The following is a 13,984-nucleotide window of genomic DNA, read 5'->3' on the forward strand; positions in this document are numbered from 1 at the left end:
TCCGAGACGCATGAAGCCAGCCAATGGCATCTTTTCGAACTGCTGCTCATGCTGCATCACAGGGCAGCGTAACACACTCAAATGAGAACGCTATCTGTCCTCTTCTGTATACATGAGCTCACAGATATTGGATTGGCGTGTCATTGTTGGGATTCGAATCAACATTAGAGCAAACACTTTTCTGTTGCACCCCTGGGACCCAACTATTTTTTACTTTGAAGCATAAAGTAAAATCCAGCACCTTTACTCCAACACGTGCAACACTGGGTGAAACCTGGGTTTACAACAACAGCAAAAAAATTTTTTTTGCGATGACACTTGCAGTTGGCCTACAAATTTTTTTCCTGCAAATACCTCCAAATGCTGAAATACTTTATCTTAGTATGACAAAGCTTGCACATGGTATGTCTCTTATTCAATTATTTTTGTCCTCGTAATTCATGAAATCCAAAATCTTTTAAAATTTTTTTAATAATGATTCACATTGTGTTTGCACTGTTTTGTGGCTTTACATTAAAAATATAAATAATAATAAAAAAAAAAAATCTGATTATTACTTATCTTATTGCAGATCATTAAAGACAGAACTAAGATGCATATAAGAATCTTTTTTGTTTTTCTCATACCTACCCCTCTGTGTCTTTTTCCTTCTATTCCTCATTCTCTCTGCCTCGGGGTCACCATGCCCCTGCATTCCTCTCTCTGTCCTCAGGGTGTGTGTATGGTGGAGCTGCTGATAAAGCAGGCCCCCAGCTCTGCTTTTCTCTTCCTCTTTCCGTCTCTGGCCAGTGCAAAGGGCGGGATGGGGAATTTGGGGGCTATTGAAGGGAGGAAATGGAGATGGGGGTGTGCTTCTGACAGATAACAGGATCTGTTCTTTGTTCTGCTGGACATTCATGACCAGATCACAGGAACATTTCTGAGCAGACATGTGTTGTACAGAGTTTACAGAGATAGTGGACATGTAATAAGCCCTAAGTACTTAAACTCCTGGGTTATTATTCAGTTAGTCATCTTAAAGAACATTAATCAGTAACTACTATGAATTATTAAGGGTGTAGTCATGAGTGCGAGGAACACAAATCTGGTCCTGGGAGTTAGGCTCTGTTAGTTTTAACTGAGGAAGTTGTAATTTAAGTGATTACTGGCGATTATAATCCAGTATGATTCCAGTATGAATCAGCAAGTCGGAACAGTGAAATTTGTTACACACACACACACTTGTTTGCATTTGAAACACTGCCTTGTTTTCAGAGATTAAAGATGTATATAACACTGGCCAAACATAATAATCACAATTTTGTATGTCACCAATAGCTAATTTAGCAAGCCTGCTAGCCTAGTACAAAGTGTCCATGTCTAAAGGCTCCCAAAAACAGCATTATCCTTTATAGATGTGCTGAAAAAGTCTCTGTTTTAATTGTGAATATATATATATATATATATATATATATATATATATATATATATATGTGTGTGTGTGTGTGTGTATATATATATATATATATATATATACACATACATATATACAAAAAATACCAAATTTCCCTTTTTTGACTTGCTGATTCCAAACATCCTCTGGTAATCTAGCAAATAGTGCTTTAGATAAAATGAACTAATAATAAGCGTCCTGAGAAAGACATCATAGAGAACCACCATGAAAAGATGTCCACTATGTTGCCACTGAAGTTGTCATGTTCTCTTCTTTGGTCATTTTTCAGGACTCTGACAGTGAACTCGGGGTTGGTGAGAGACAGTGTGAACTAGTTATCGAGGAGCCCCACTCAATCCCCATGCCGACTGTGAAGGCTGATGAGCAGGAGGCGCTCGCAGCCGGCTTGCAAAGGCAGGACTCAGGTCCACGTGGCCTCCGGGGCATCCTAAAGAAGAGCCGCTCTGCCAGCCTGGAGGCCGAGCCTGCGCCGGAGAGAAGCGAAGCTCATGGCAAAGACTGTGAGGAGAAGAAGCAGGAGGACAGAATGGAAGAGATAGAAGCGGAGACAAAGGTGGATGGTGGGATAAAGCTCCTGCAGAGGGGAAACAGCAGCTCCAGTGATGCTCCCCGTTCACCTTCTCTGTGTACGTCTGAGGACAGCGAGGAGCTGGACAGCAGTCTGGATGGTAGCATGAGCTCATCTTTCAACCAGAGGTATGATGGGAGGTTAATCTGTCAGGGATGTGTAGTGGATTGTGACCAATAGCAGTGGCTGCTAAATTAAACTAAATTAAACATAAATTAACACTTTATGTTAAGTATCCCTGCACTCACAAAGATTTTACTAATGTTAACTCATGTTGTATGGCTGATTCCTTTATACTATGTATACTGTATATAATTATATAGTTTGGTGTTCCAGTCAAATTTGTTAACATAGTGCTGAATTCACATTTAAAACAGACTTTTTCAGCACATCTATGAAAAATATTAATGTCCTGCAAAGGATTAGAGGATGATGCTGTTTTTGTGAGCCTTTAGACATGGACACTTTGTACTAGGCTAGCAGGCTTGCTAAATTAGCTGTTGGTGACATACAAAATTGTGATTATTATGTTTGGCCGGTGTTATATATCTTTAATCTGTTTCAAATGCAAACAAGTTTACTACAAGCTAACTTGCAGGTTTTTCATTTTGCATATCATACATATTCATAGGTGTAGAGATGTTCTTAGGCCACTGTTATTAAAGTCTTAGTATACCACAAATTGTTTAAAATATATCATTTTTAATAATTCTCTCACTTTCTCACCATTTCTTTTCCTCCTTTTTTCTGCAGGCTGGCTGAGCTGACAGGTAATGAGGAAGACCGGCACACTAAGCTGAAGAAAACCAAAGCCAGCGATGTGGTCCAGATGCCCTTGGCGGACCGCTTCAGCCAGCTGCAGGACTCTGAGAACGCCTGGAAGAAGAAGGTAGACACATACGTACACACAGCGACACACAGCCACACGTGCTGAAACAGCAGAGGGTTTGCAATTGGCTGAAAAACTGGGTCAAAGTCATTTGCTGGAGCTAATGTTACTGTAGAGACACACACATTGAGGAATCCCCAAGCAGTAACATTACAGCAATGAGTGTCTTTATACACCGCATTCACTATGTTCCTGTTCATTTCAATGAAACACGTGAGAATGAGATTACTGAATTAATACACGTCTTCTGCAGAGAAAGACATGTCTTATGTGTTTTTTCGACTTTTTTAAGGAAATTTTTAATGGTTAAACAGTCACTCATGCTGTATTAACCCTTTCACACCTACATTATATCCCAGTTTGCAAATCTTGTGTGGCAATTTTGACAGTAACACATCACTATTTTCAACACAACCTCAGCTCATGAAATAAGTGACCCAATACACACTCGTGTATACAAAAAAAAGGTAAAAGATTATATAACTCCAAGGTCCTCAGTTCTGTCCTGAGCATGGGGTGCTGTCTATGCGGAGTTTCATGAGTGTTCATGGGTCCATGTGGGTTTGATTCCGGGTTTCTGGGTTTCCTCCTTCTCAAAAACATGCTGATAGGTGGACAGATTAGGCATAATTTCCCCTAGGTGCGAATAAGTGTACGAATGTGTGTGTGCTTGGTGTCCTGTGATAAACCGGCATCACATCCAGGGTCTGTATCCTGCCCAGGATAAAACAGTTATTGAAGATGCATAAATGAATGATATGTTAACTGTTAATGCATTACTCATAACTTACTCTTTAGATATGTAGACATATTTTCTCTTGAATATCAGATCCGATGTGTGTCCTGCAGAATATCCTACTTTGCTGCATCAGTGTATTGTGTGCAGCAGTAGAGATGTATGAAACAATCCAGCAGGCTGCCCTGTGACACACACATAGACACCCACAAAAATTATCCACTCAAAATGACTCTCATATTTTAAGTCTTTGCCAAATTGTACTCTTTAGATCCCTTACTGCCATAAACCAAAATGTTTACTTCACCAGACTTGGTTTTGCCCAGACCCTTTGATCTGTCTCTGCAGTTCACTGCTTTTGTGGTTGAGTGGACAAGATGACTTCCATTCCCAGCCTGAAAAGCATATCTTTAAGCACTTATCACCTCAAACTCATTTGTGACTCTGGAATGATGAACTTTAACCTACATGTTAGTGGATTTTCTTCCAGTAATCCTGCCAGTAAGACCTGGCTCTGTGCTGCAGACTGAGCCCCATGCTGAGGCTATCTCTGAATGAGACTATCTATCTCTGGATGAGGAATGTACTGTATGTTAGATCTGGCAGAAGTAAAAGGTTTGAATATGAAGTTTATAGAGGCTTCTTTGTTGTGCTTGGGCATTTTTGGACACTTTATGGCCGTTATAATGTTTACTATCTTGTATAACTACCTCCAACATGATTACATCATTTGCATATATTGCTTAGGGTCTTTATACTAGGCAATCATTGTAGAGTGTGTGCTTGTTTTCAAGCCTCAACTGTTGCTGATTAGACTTCAGAATAAAGGCAAATTTGTGTAGTCTGAGAGGAGTAAAGATAGCCAAAAGGTAGGCCTTGTTTACCAAGCTGGATACGAATGTATTAATTCGTAAATTGTTTGCAGGAGAGTTTACATAAGAAATGTGGACCTTATGAAAATCCAATTAGTTCAGAAAAATGTAATTTACAAGAGCTCCTAAGTTCAAATACACATAAGTAGACTAATGTCAACCTTGATTGATAGGCTTGAAATCAGCTATAGGTAGGCTTGAAACTCAGTTATTAATTACTTTCCATAAATTAAGACAAATTAATTAAAGGAGGAAGAATTAGTGTGTGTCTACAGTATGGTAACCAAGGCACTGCAGTGGCTGAGCTGCATTATTGGAAGATTTAGCCTGTAGGATATGATCTTTTGCCTCCAACTAATCATTTTTTCACTTTTATTTCTGAGCTGCGCCTTTTTATGTAGTTTTGTGGGTGTGACTGGATATGAATCGTCTGTGCTGTGCACATGTTTTGTACTTTAGGGGTGACTGGCATTTATCAACATACACATGTGAGGATGAAGAAAATCAGCATTACCAAAACTTTTGTAAATCTGTCAGGACTTCTTTGTTCAATTAGGTGCATGAAAACATTTACAAAATGTTACTAAAAGATTGATAAATTAGGCTTAATCGTTATACAGTCAGACGATTGGATCAATTAATGACATCAGAAATTTTACTGACTTGCAGTGTGAACAGTCTGAAAAACCAATGTCTCAATGTCTGGAACTGATTTTCTGAAATTTATGCATCTGTTTGGCAACAATGGTGCATAAAGAGTATGTTATATGGATAGACTGGATAGATGGAGGCAAGGCTGATCAAGTTATAGCAGCTACATATGTACCTGTGTAATATGAGTAGGAGTAATTGTGTCTCGTGGGTGAGAAGCAGGCAGTATGGTAGAACAAGCCAGTACAGTGGAAACCTGGTTTACAAAATGTAATGTCTGTGTAAAATTTCAAGGTGTTTGAAAGGGACACACTGGGTGTTAAACTGCGTAGCCTGGATAGTTAGTATACTGGAGTTGTTCAGTAAAATGTCATGGGCCATATTTTGTACAGGGAGGATCTGTTGAATCACTGCATGGATTTGAGGAGTTTGTGAAAATTCAGATACATCCTCTGAAGCAGAATGTGTCTCTGTGCCATCTATTTCCTGTACGTATGACACTGTCTATCTGCTAGCATCAGCTGTGTCCTGTTCGGGAGGCTTACAACTTCACATTCAGACAGAAAATGGATTGTTGCTGCTGTTTGATGTGATAAAGTGTAAAAAATCGAGAGGTGATACACTAGCGTTTACAGCTTGACAGAATGTTATATGAATTGCATCATACCAAATGATGTATCACTATTCTGAAGTCTTGTCCCTTATGACGTATTATGTTGCAGCTTTTCACATGAATCAAGTAACTGGGAAATTGTCAAAGTCCAGGAGGTCTGCGCCACATGTCTCCACAATCTTTCTTCCACTTTAGATTAATCAGAGAAAAATCTGTCTTCTTTATTTCTCTCTCCCACTCATACTCCCTCTGTGGAAGCTTTCTGGATAGGAATTTGACAAGTGTCAGCTCAACTAAAACAGGGTCAAGTGAAAGCCCAGAGGTAACACCATCTTATGAGAAATCAGCTCCAGAACCATAACAATGACCTCAGCTTAGCCTGATATCCTCATGCACCTGCTATTGAGCTCTTCCACTCTGCTCACTGATTTACTTTGCTCAGTTCTTATAAGCTATTAAGTATTACTCAGAGTTAATAATTTAAAGATGTTGCATAATTCCTTTCCTGTGGGTCTTCCTTTTGCTTTCTTCTGCTGCCTTTTTTGACTCACATTTTGTCCTCTTTTCTTTTCTTTGCCTCTACAGTCTCTGTTCTCCTTCCTTCCCTACTTTAGGCTCCCGTCCTGTCTTCTTCCTATCCTCCCTCTCAGCTTCTGCTTAGCCTATAGTTCTTTATCGTCAGGTGAGTTTTTAACCTGTCTGTTCTTGTTTTGGTGCATGGACACAGCTTTTTTTTTTTTTTTGTGCACGTCTCTGAGTGTATGACGCATGCCATCTTTTCTTTTCCATGGATCTGCTTCATGAACAGACTGTAGTTGGAAATAATCCCAGTCCTATTCATATATTTTCTTTCAATACTTCATGCTTTAGGGTTTGGGTCATCCCTGTTTGTTTGGAGAGGTATTGTTTAGAGGGTATTGGCTGTTCTCCAAGAGCTTTTTTTTTTTTTTTTTTTTTAACTATGCCTCTCTTTGAGTATGACTGCACCTCTGGGACTGGAAATGGAATATTGTTCAGTTGTGGCTCAGCATGAGTTCTAGGGAAAATGCTGCTGTCTTCCTGTGAGGCTCTGGGGCTTATGTTTTTACTCTCTTTCACCCAAGTCGCTAACAGCAATTTTCCCGGCTTAACTGACTCCAGCACACCCGTGTGTATGTGCGCACATTAATGTATGCTTGTTTAAGGCACCCAAACTTCATCAGATACAATTTATCCCAAGGCTCGAATCGTTAAACACAAGAATTTACAAGCTCAATGTATTTTTTCACTCACGCATTGCCAAGGACACCTGCAATGACTGCATGTTCTAAAGTTCCAGATGTTGAGGGGCATGGGCCGTGTGTTTCTTGGGCTCTGGAGCGCCGTGTCTTTCCTGCTTGCTCCTTTGGGTCCGTCCTCACACTTGCGGGCCGATGGGTTGTCTCCAGCAGTGCATTACCTGCGATTATTATTCCATGCGGACCTTATTTCTGAAAAGCCTGATTCATGATGGTGGTGGCTGACTAATGTTGACAGAGTTGTAATTTATTCCTACTGAGGGATTGTAGGTTCATGAAGTTTCTTGGGGGAATTGAAGTGAATTGAATTGTTTTACGGTTTTCTGCTGGGTCACGGTCATACTCGTCTGGCTTTTCTCACAGAGTCAATATGAAGTAATCTGTTTTACTGTGTGTCTGTTGGAGAGCTGGCTCACTCAGTCCAGACTGAAAATTCCCTTGCCTTTATTACTCCAGGTGGGAAAGAGCCTTGAGTATTAACAGTAATCATTTCTGCACCTCTGAAAATTCAACGCCGTTTAACCATTCAGTGTTTTGTAGTGCTAATGAAAATGACCTCTGGATGATATCCGCTAATTATTTTCCTGCCTAATGGGTCCAGACGCTGCCATGGTAGGGATCATAAATTCCTTGGACAGACATTTATTACAGCATGTCGGCAGTCGGGGCCTTTACGATGGAGAGGAAGAGGCAGAAAAAGTAAGGATAAAAGAAATGTCTTGCTCTAAATTAGTGGGACTTTGTGACTAATAACGAATAATGGAGTAGTTCAAACAGAGAATTTACATTAATTATAACAGCAGCATGTCTGGTGATTCTCAGGATGCTATTTATTATACTGTACATCCGTCCTCGGTAATTAATTTTGATGGTAGAATTTAATTTCAGTACTAGGGCTCTGGTTATGTGCAAATCATTTTTGTGAGCATTCATTAGTGCTGCGATTGAGAGAAATTTACGTCTCACAGCTGAAAGCTGTGCATGTGTGTCTGGCAGCTTAATTCTCAAGGGCGGAGTTGTTCTCTTTGGTGGAGAATATTTAATATTTTTAGACAGAGATATACAGCTATATTGGAGGCACAGTCTTGTGTCACAAAAAAGTTTTTTCTGACACGTTTTAATTTTTTTTTTCTTTCTGACTTCCTCTCATCTCTCTCTCTCTCTCTCTCTCTGCAGAAATCTTCAGCCGAGGTGGAGACAAAAATGTCCCTAGCCCAGCGGATGAAGATCCTGCAGGAGAAGGAAGAGCAGTGGAAAGCCAAAGGGAAAGGAGCTGCCAACGACTCCACTCAGTTCTCTGTGGCTGGACGCATGGCCAAGAGAGGTACACACTTATCCAGATGCAGATTTGTTGGCTCTGTTTAATTTGTCCACAGTATGCTACTCTGAGATGATTTCATCTTCATGATGATTTCATATCCCCTCTTGCTTCAAGTGGTTGACTGTGGTACATCTGTTTTTCCACCAGGCCTTGTATCCCCCAGTAGAGATGATGTGCCTGTTATCCTCAGCAAGAAAGCAAGCCACAGCACACCAGTCAAGCCTTTAGAAGGTAAAGCCTCAATACTAGGGATGTAACCAAATACAAATATATTATTCATATTGAACAGATAATGTGTTCTAAATGGGTACAAATATAGATACAAAGAGGAGGTGGACTTTATTTACCTTCATGTAGGCACAAGCAAATAGTCAGATATGAGGCTCAAATAAAGACCATGTTCATTAATATGAGTGTACAACAGCGAGCTGCCTGGTTTGAATAAGGCTACTAATAATTTAATTTAATTTAAAAAAAAGTCTGGTTTAGGGCCATGCCCACTTTGGGTTTAAATCAAAATACAGATATGGGGTGTGTCTCAATCAGCTCCCTAGCTCCCTAGCTCGTGTATCAGTATATCGTCTACACAAGTTCGGGCACCGGTAAGGACCCTGGCTCACTAAACATTGGGACACTGATGTCTCAATTTCCGGCGACATACTCGCTTTGTAAAATGTCACCACTGGCAGGTAAGATCGATATCTTTCTGACATTATATGTCATATAAACTTGTTATCTTAATCACACACGTTTCTGTCATGGTACTTCAACCAGGATCGTAGGTTAGCTAGTGGGCTTTTTTAACTCATTAAACACTTAAAAGTCATTAGACTCAAACAAACCGTATATAGAACGTCAAATAAAGTTAAAAATTGCTAATGTAAGTAGTCATTTGAGAGCTACAACAACGATAACAAGCTACTTAGATTTGGCTGAGAGTTTGTTCGCCATTTTTGAGCTGAGCAGCTTCAGAAAATATGACGTCAATTTCAGTAAAGGAACGTAGTGAGCATCGATGCATCAATCCCTGGTTTTTGTGGTGCATTGTGGGATTTTTTAGGGCATGAAAGTTCCAGTGCACTGGAAGGATTTTGCGATTGAGACAGCCCTTAAAATGGCCGACTTCCTGATCAGTGCCCTGACTACTGAACTAGAGAGCTGACTGAGACGGATATTTGAAACATTAAACAGATACAGATAATAGCATTGCGTTACACCTGTACTCCACACAGTCTGAAATCTTTACAACTTTTTATAAAATATGACAAAATATCATAACATATTTAAATCCACCCTAAACCTAAATTCTTTGAAACTAATTTGAGTGCGAACTAATTAATTATCTCATGCAAGAAAAAATTAAGGTTTGGATCTGTCATCTCAGTGCATGTTGATGTTTTCTGCAGAGATCTCCACTCGACCTGATGCTGAGGGCGACAAAAGGCTTGACAAACTGGAGTCCTTTTTAGACAAACTTCACAATAAAGGTTATTTCAACTTTTTTCTCAGACAGTATTGTATTATTCTGTTAAGAGGTAGAATCTAACCAGTAAACAAGTGTTTGTGAATGTGCCTGCAGGAGTGAGCAGTAAACCTTCTACCATCGAGGTGACTGAGGAGAAGGAGAAGGAGGTGATGACCCTAGATGATGATGATACGTTTCAGCGCTTTTTCAAGTCCATGTCCCCTACAAGTCTAAGCTCAAATTTGCTTTTGGATGAAGAAGAGGATTTCAGCGCTGTCCAGTTTGACTCTCCAAAGTAAGTGGCATCTTTATTCTCGGAGATGTCTCCCTTATTTTATATTTTTATCATTTTGTATCTGTTCTTGTCATTCTTCCTTACCCCATCTGTCTATGACAATTCGTCTGACATTCTTTTTGTTTAGAAGTTGTATGCACTGGTTTTTTTTTTATGTTTTTCACATGTTGTTTGTGTTTTTTTCCCCCAGGTTAACCACATCAGTAGCAGAACACAGGCGGTCAGTGAGGCCCTCCCGCAAGACAAAAGGCTCAAGAAACCCTCTACGTGCCCTGGCAGCTCGAGATGACCTGAGACAGGCTTACACTGAGCAGAGACTCAACATAGCAACCGTGGAGGCCAAGAGGATCCAAGTGGAGAGGAGTGAGACTTTAAATCACATTGCAACCACTAAATACTTTCCACATGAGATGAAATAAAGTTATTTTAAACTAATTTCTTTAATAATGTTAAATATATGTTTCTTTTCCTCATGCTGATCTGTTCTCAGTGGCCAAGCACTCAAGACTGGCTGGTTGTGCCTTGGCCGGATTGGCAAGTAAAGAAAACTTCAGGAACGTAAACCTGCGAAGCGTTAAGTCCACTGAAGTGGTGACCAACAACAGCGCCGTGCCTTTTCACAAGCTCATGCTCATCCACATCAAAGGTGAGTGTCTCTGAGGGCAAAGCTAAATGACTGGGTGGGAAGGACATGAGGGCAAGGGCTGAGGTTCATTACATGCTTTACTGAACAACATATAGTCCTTAAAAATATCTTTTAATTGTCTGTATGTTTAGGTTTGTATCTCTTTGTGAGGACCAAATTGTCCCCATAATGTCCAAAATACCTGATCATTTAGATTTTGGGGGACATTATTATTAGTGGTCGGTGGTATATTGGTGTAAATACACCTGTAGTTGAATTTGGCCAAATTTCAGAATATTTTAATACATTTTCAACTGCAGTTGAGCAAAACTAATGTTATATTTGTCCTATAACATTACTTGTCACAAACATGTGGCCTCACTGAGATTGCTTTACTTCGGGTATGCTTTTTGCACTGACTGTTGTGCAAACATCAATGGAAAGGTTGCACAGTTCCTGCGAATAAAAGCACAGACGGCACTATTTTGAACACCCTTCGTGCCAGTGCAGATCCATTAAACATAAATCAGGCTTCAATTCAGCTTCCACAGGGTAGAAAAGAGCAGCTGGGGCTCTCTCAAATCCAAACACAATGACGAAAGAGAGCCAAGTCTTCAGCAGTGACATTTGAAGTGATGTATATTGAACTTTTAATGAAATATTAACAACAGTAAACTAAATAAGGTAAATCTGCTCTTTGGTTTGTTTTTACACACTTGTTCAAAGGTGTTTAGGGCTCATACAGATGCTTGAAAAGTCTTAAAAATGTAACTTTTTTATGTTTTCAAAGTTTAAGGTTCAAAGTATGCTTAATTTTGAATAAATGCCTGGAAAATGCTTTTCATTATAACTGGACTAAATAACATTTAGGAAACCATAGTTTTGTAATTTTTCCTGTTTTTCTCCTTTTTATATTCCTACTACGGTGCCAAATAAGTCGAGTTAGATGCAGTCAGCACTCCACATAAATCATATCGGCAGATTAAATAATTACCAGCTGACAGTTCAACTCAAATTGGCTAGGAAATGACATTTACTGGCCATTGTTACCGCAAGTCTTATCATTTGTGTTAAACAGTCTGCAGTGGTATTAATATACTTTTCAGTATTGCAGTAAAATGCTATAAATTACAAACTGACAGCATAAAGAGTTCAAAATCATCAAAATCATTTAACTGCCTTTTTTTCTTAAATGCTGATTTGAGTTAATGGGAAAAGTCTAATTATTCATCTTGAAAGAGTCTAATTATTCATCTTGGAAAAAATGGTTGAATTTTACTTTAGAAAAGCTGTATGATCTCTGATTCTTTGTGTGGAAAGTTCCTGAAAAACTAAATAAGCTGAAAAGTTTCGGGCACGGAATCATTATATAACTACAGTAATACAGAGGTTTATAGAACAACCTAACAAAATTATTGTGTGTGTGTGTGTGTGTGTGTGTGTGTGTGCAGGGCGCAGGCACGTTCAGGTGCGTCTGGTGGAGCCCACGGCCCTCTCTCTCAACAGCGGTGACTGTTTTCTACTAATCACCCCAAATCACTGCTTCCTGTGGTGTGGGGAGTTTGCCAACGTTATCGAGAAAGCCAAGGTACTAGCATACACCCTGAATTCATATCCACTACACCATTGTGATAAATGGTTTTTACTCTCGGGCTGTTCAGCGCCCAGCTAAATCCGATATAAGCAGTTTGAAGGGTAGAGTGATGCTCATAGTCTCTTTTATTACTCTCTTTGATTCACTGCTCTTACATCTGGCTCGGTGAGTCACACCAGAAGCTTCAAGGGTGTTTTAGATTAGTGCTCACCCACAATGCATGCTCCATGTATGTGTGTGTGTGTGTGTGTGTGTGTGTGTGTGTGTGTGTGTGTGTGTGAAACAGGGCTCAGAGATGGCACAATATGTCCAGGCTAAGAGAGACCTCGGCTGTAAAGCCCCACAGGTCACTTTGCTGGAGGAAGGCATCAACACAAACAGCCGGTCTGCCAAGGACTTCTGGAACCTTCTCGGAGGACAAACCGAATACAGAGGTGCTAAGAACAGACACGCACACTCAAAGACACACAGAGCAAATGTGTGCATGTGGAGCACAGATGCCGAGCTGAGAACACCCATTACACACTCAGTAAACACACTCAGTCATACGAGTACAAAGTGCTGACTGATGCACTTAGAGCATGGAACAGCCACATTAAGCTCTCATTAGAGCTGAGCTCTTTGACAAACAAGCACCTATAAGTTAAGTTAAGTGAAAATAAAGGCAGTATACAGTATATCTTACTTTTATTTCAGGTAAAGTGCTACTGTATATATTTTTTTCATGTTCTGGAACTCTATTGAGAAGTATATAGGAACATGTGTGTGTGCTTTAAGTACAGCCCATAAATAAAATGTAAAATAAATCAAATAAAATATATGATCTATTTAAAATAATACAGCGTTTTACAAACTAATCTCAATCCATGGCACCTCTAGCGAATGAGCAATGAACAAAAACAATAATTTTGGCCTTTCCCTACTTCCAGTTAGAAAAGGACACAGTTAATGGTATGTCAGTAAACACTTTTAGGTATTCTTCAACACGTGTATTTGCAAATTAATCTCTAAATCTATATACTTGTAACATGCAGTGGTGATTTGAGGCAGGATGCAAGTGTGTAAGCTTAGCATAGCTGTATTTATGCCATTGTTGCCCAGCAATGCTGCAAAGAAAATCTAGGGCACACATAGACAAACATAGACAAACTATTCATGGACTAACACAGAACAGGTAAACACAATAAGGGAACAGACCAATGCCAGGGTGTGGGGTAGAGACAAAAAAACAAAGGCACATGGCATAACAAAAACAAAGGCACATGGAGAACAAGGGGGAATTTGTGGCAATAATTCATTCAATTTCAGACAGTGAAAACAATTAGAGACCAACATACCAAAATAATCAGAGTAAAAAAAAACATAAGTAAGCAGACAGATTTGCATTATATAGGTACATATTATCAGTATTTTTTGATGCAATTCTGTGACTGCACTTTGACTTACATTACATGAGTTTAGACTTAATGTTTTTTTCTGTTCTTTTCTCAGAATGGGGAAGGGTGTCAGAAAGCTTGTTTGTCACTCATAAGCTATAGATGCTATTGATAGAGATGAGGGTAAAACTCTGCCATATTGCTTTGAGGAGGTCAGTGTACTACTAATGTAGTACTAATTGTGTGTGT

The 13,984-nt window shown here is 39.6% G+C and overlaps 1 protein-coding gene across 3 annotated transcripts in view; it reads left to right on the forward strand.

The window, feature by feature from the left end:
• svild (supervillin d) overlaps positions 1-13,984 on the forward strand; it is a 54,068-nt gene that overhangs the window by 31,631 nt on the left and 8,453 nt on the right. For all 3 annotated transcript variants that reach the window (XM_026914984.3, XM_026914985.3, XM_053238680.1), the window contains exons 7-16: positions 1,722-2,149; positions 2,775-2,910; positions 8,236-8,383; positions 8,528-8,611; positions 9,787-9,867; positions 9,960-10,140; positions 10,331-10,503; positions 10,631-10,786; positions 12,217-12,353; positions 12,646-12,793. In XM_026914984.3, coding sequence (XP_026770785.3) covers positions 1,722-2,149; positions 2,775-2,910; positions 8,236-8,383; positions 8,528-8,611; positions 9,787-9,867; positions 9,960-10,140; positions 10,331-10,503; positions 10,631-10,786; positions 12,217-12,353; positions 12,646-12,793 — 1,672 coding nt within the window. The remainder of the gene's footprint in view (positions 1-1,721; positions 2,150-2,774; positions 2,911-8,235; positions 8,384-8,527; positions 8,612-9,786; positions 9,868-9,959; positions 10,141-10,330; positions 10,504-10,630; positions 10,787-12,216; positions 12,354-12,645; positions 12,794-13,984) is intronic.

The sequence above is a fragment of the Pangasianodon hypophthalmus genome, chromosome 12 (genome assembly GCF_027358585.1).
Source record: "Pangasianodon hypophthalmus isolate fPanHyp1 chromosome 12, fPanHyp1.pri, whole genome shotgun sequence".
Classification (NCBI taxonomy): Eukaryota; Metazoa; Chordata; class Actinopteri; order Siluriformes; family Pangasiidae; genus Pangasianodon; species Pangasianodon hypophthalmus.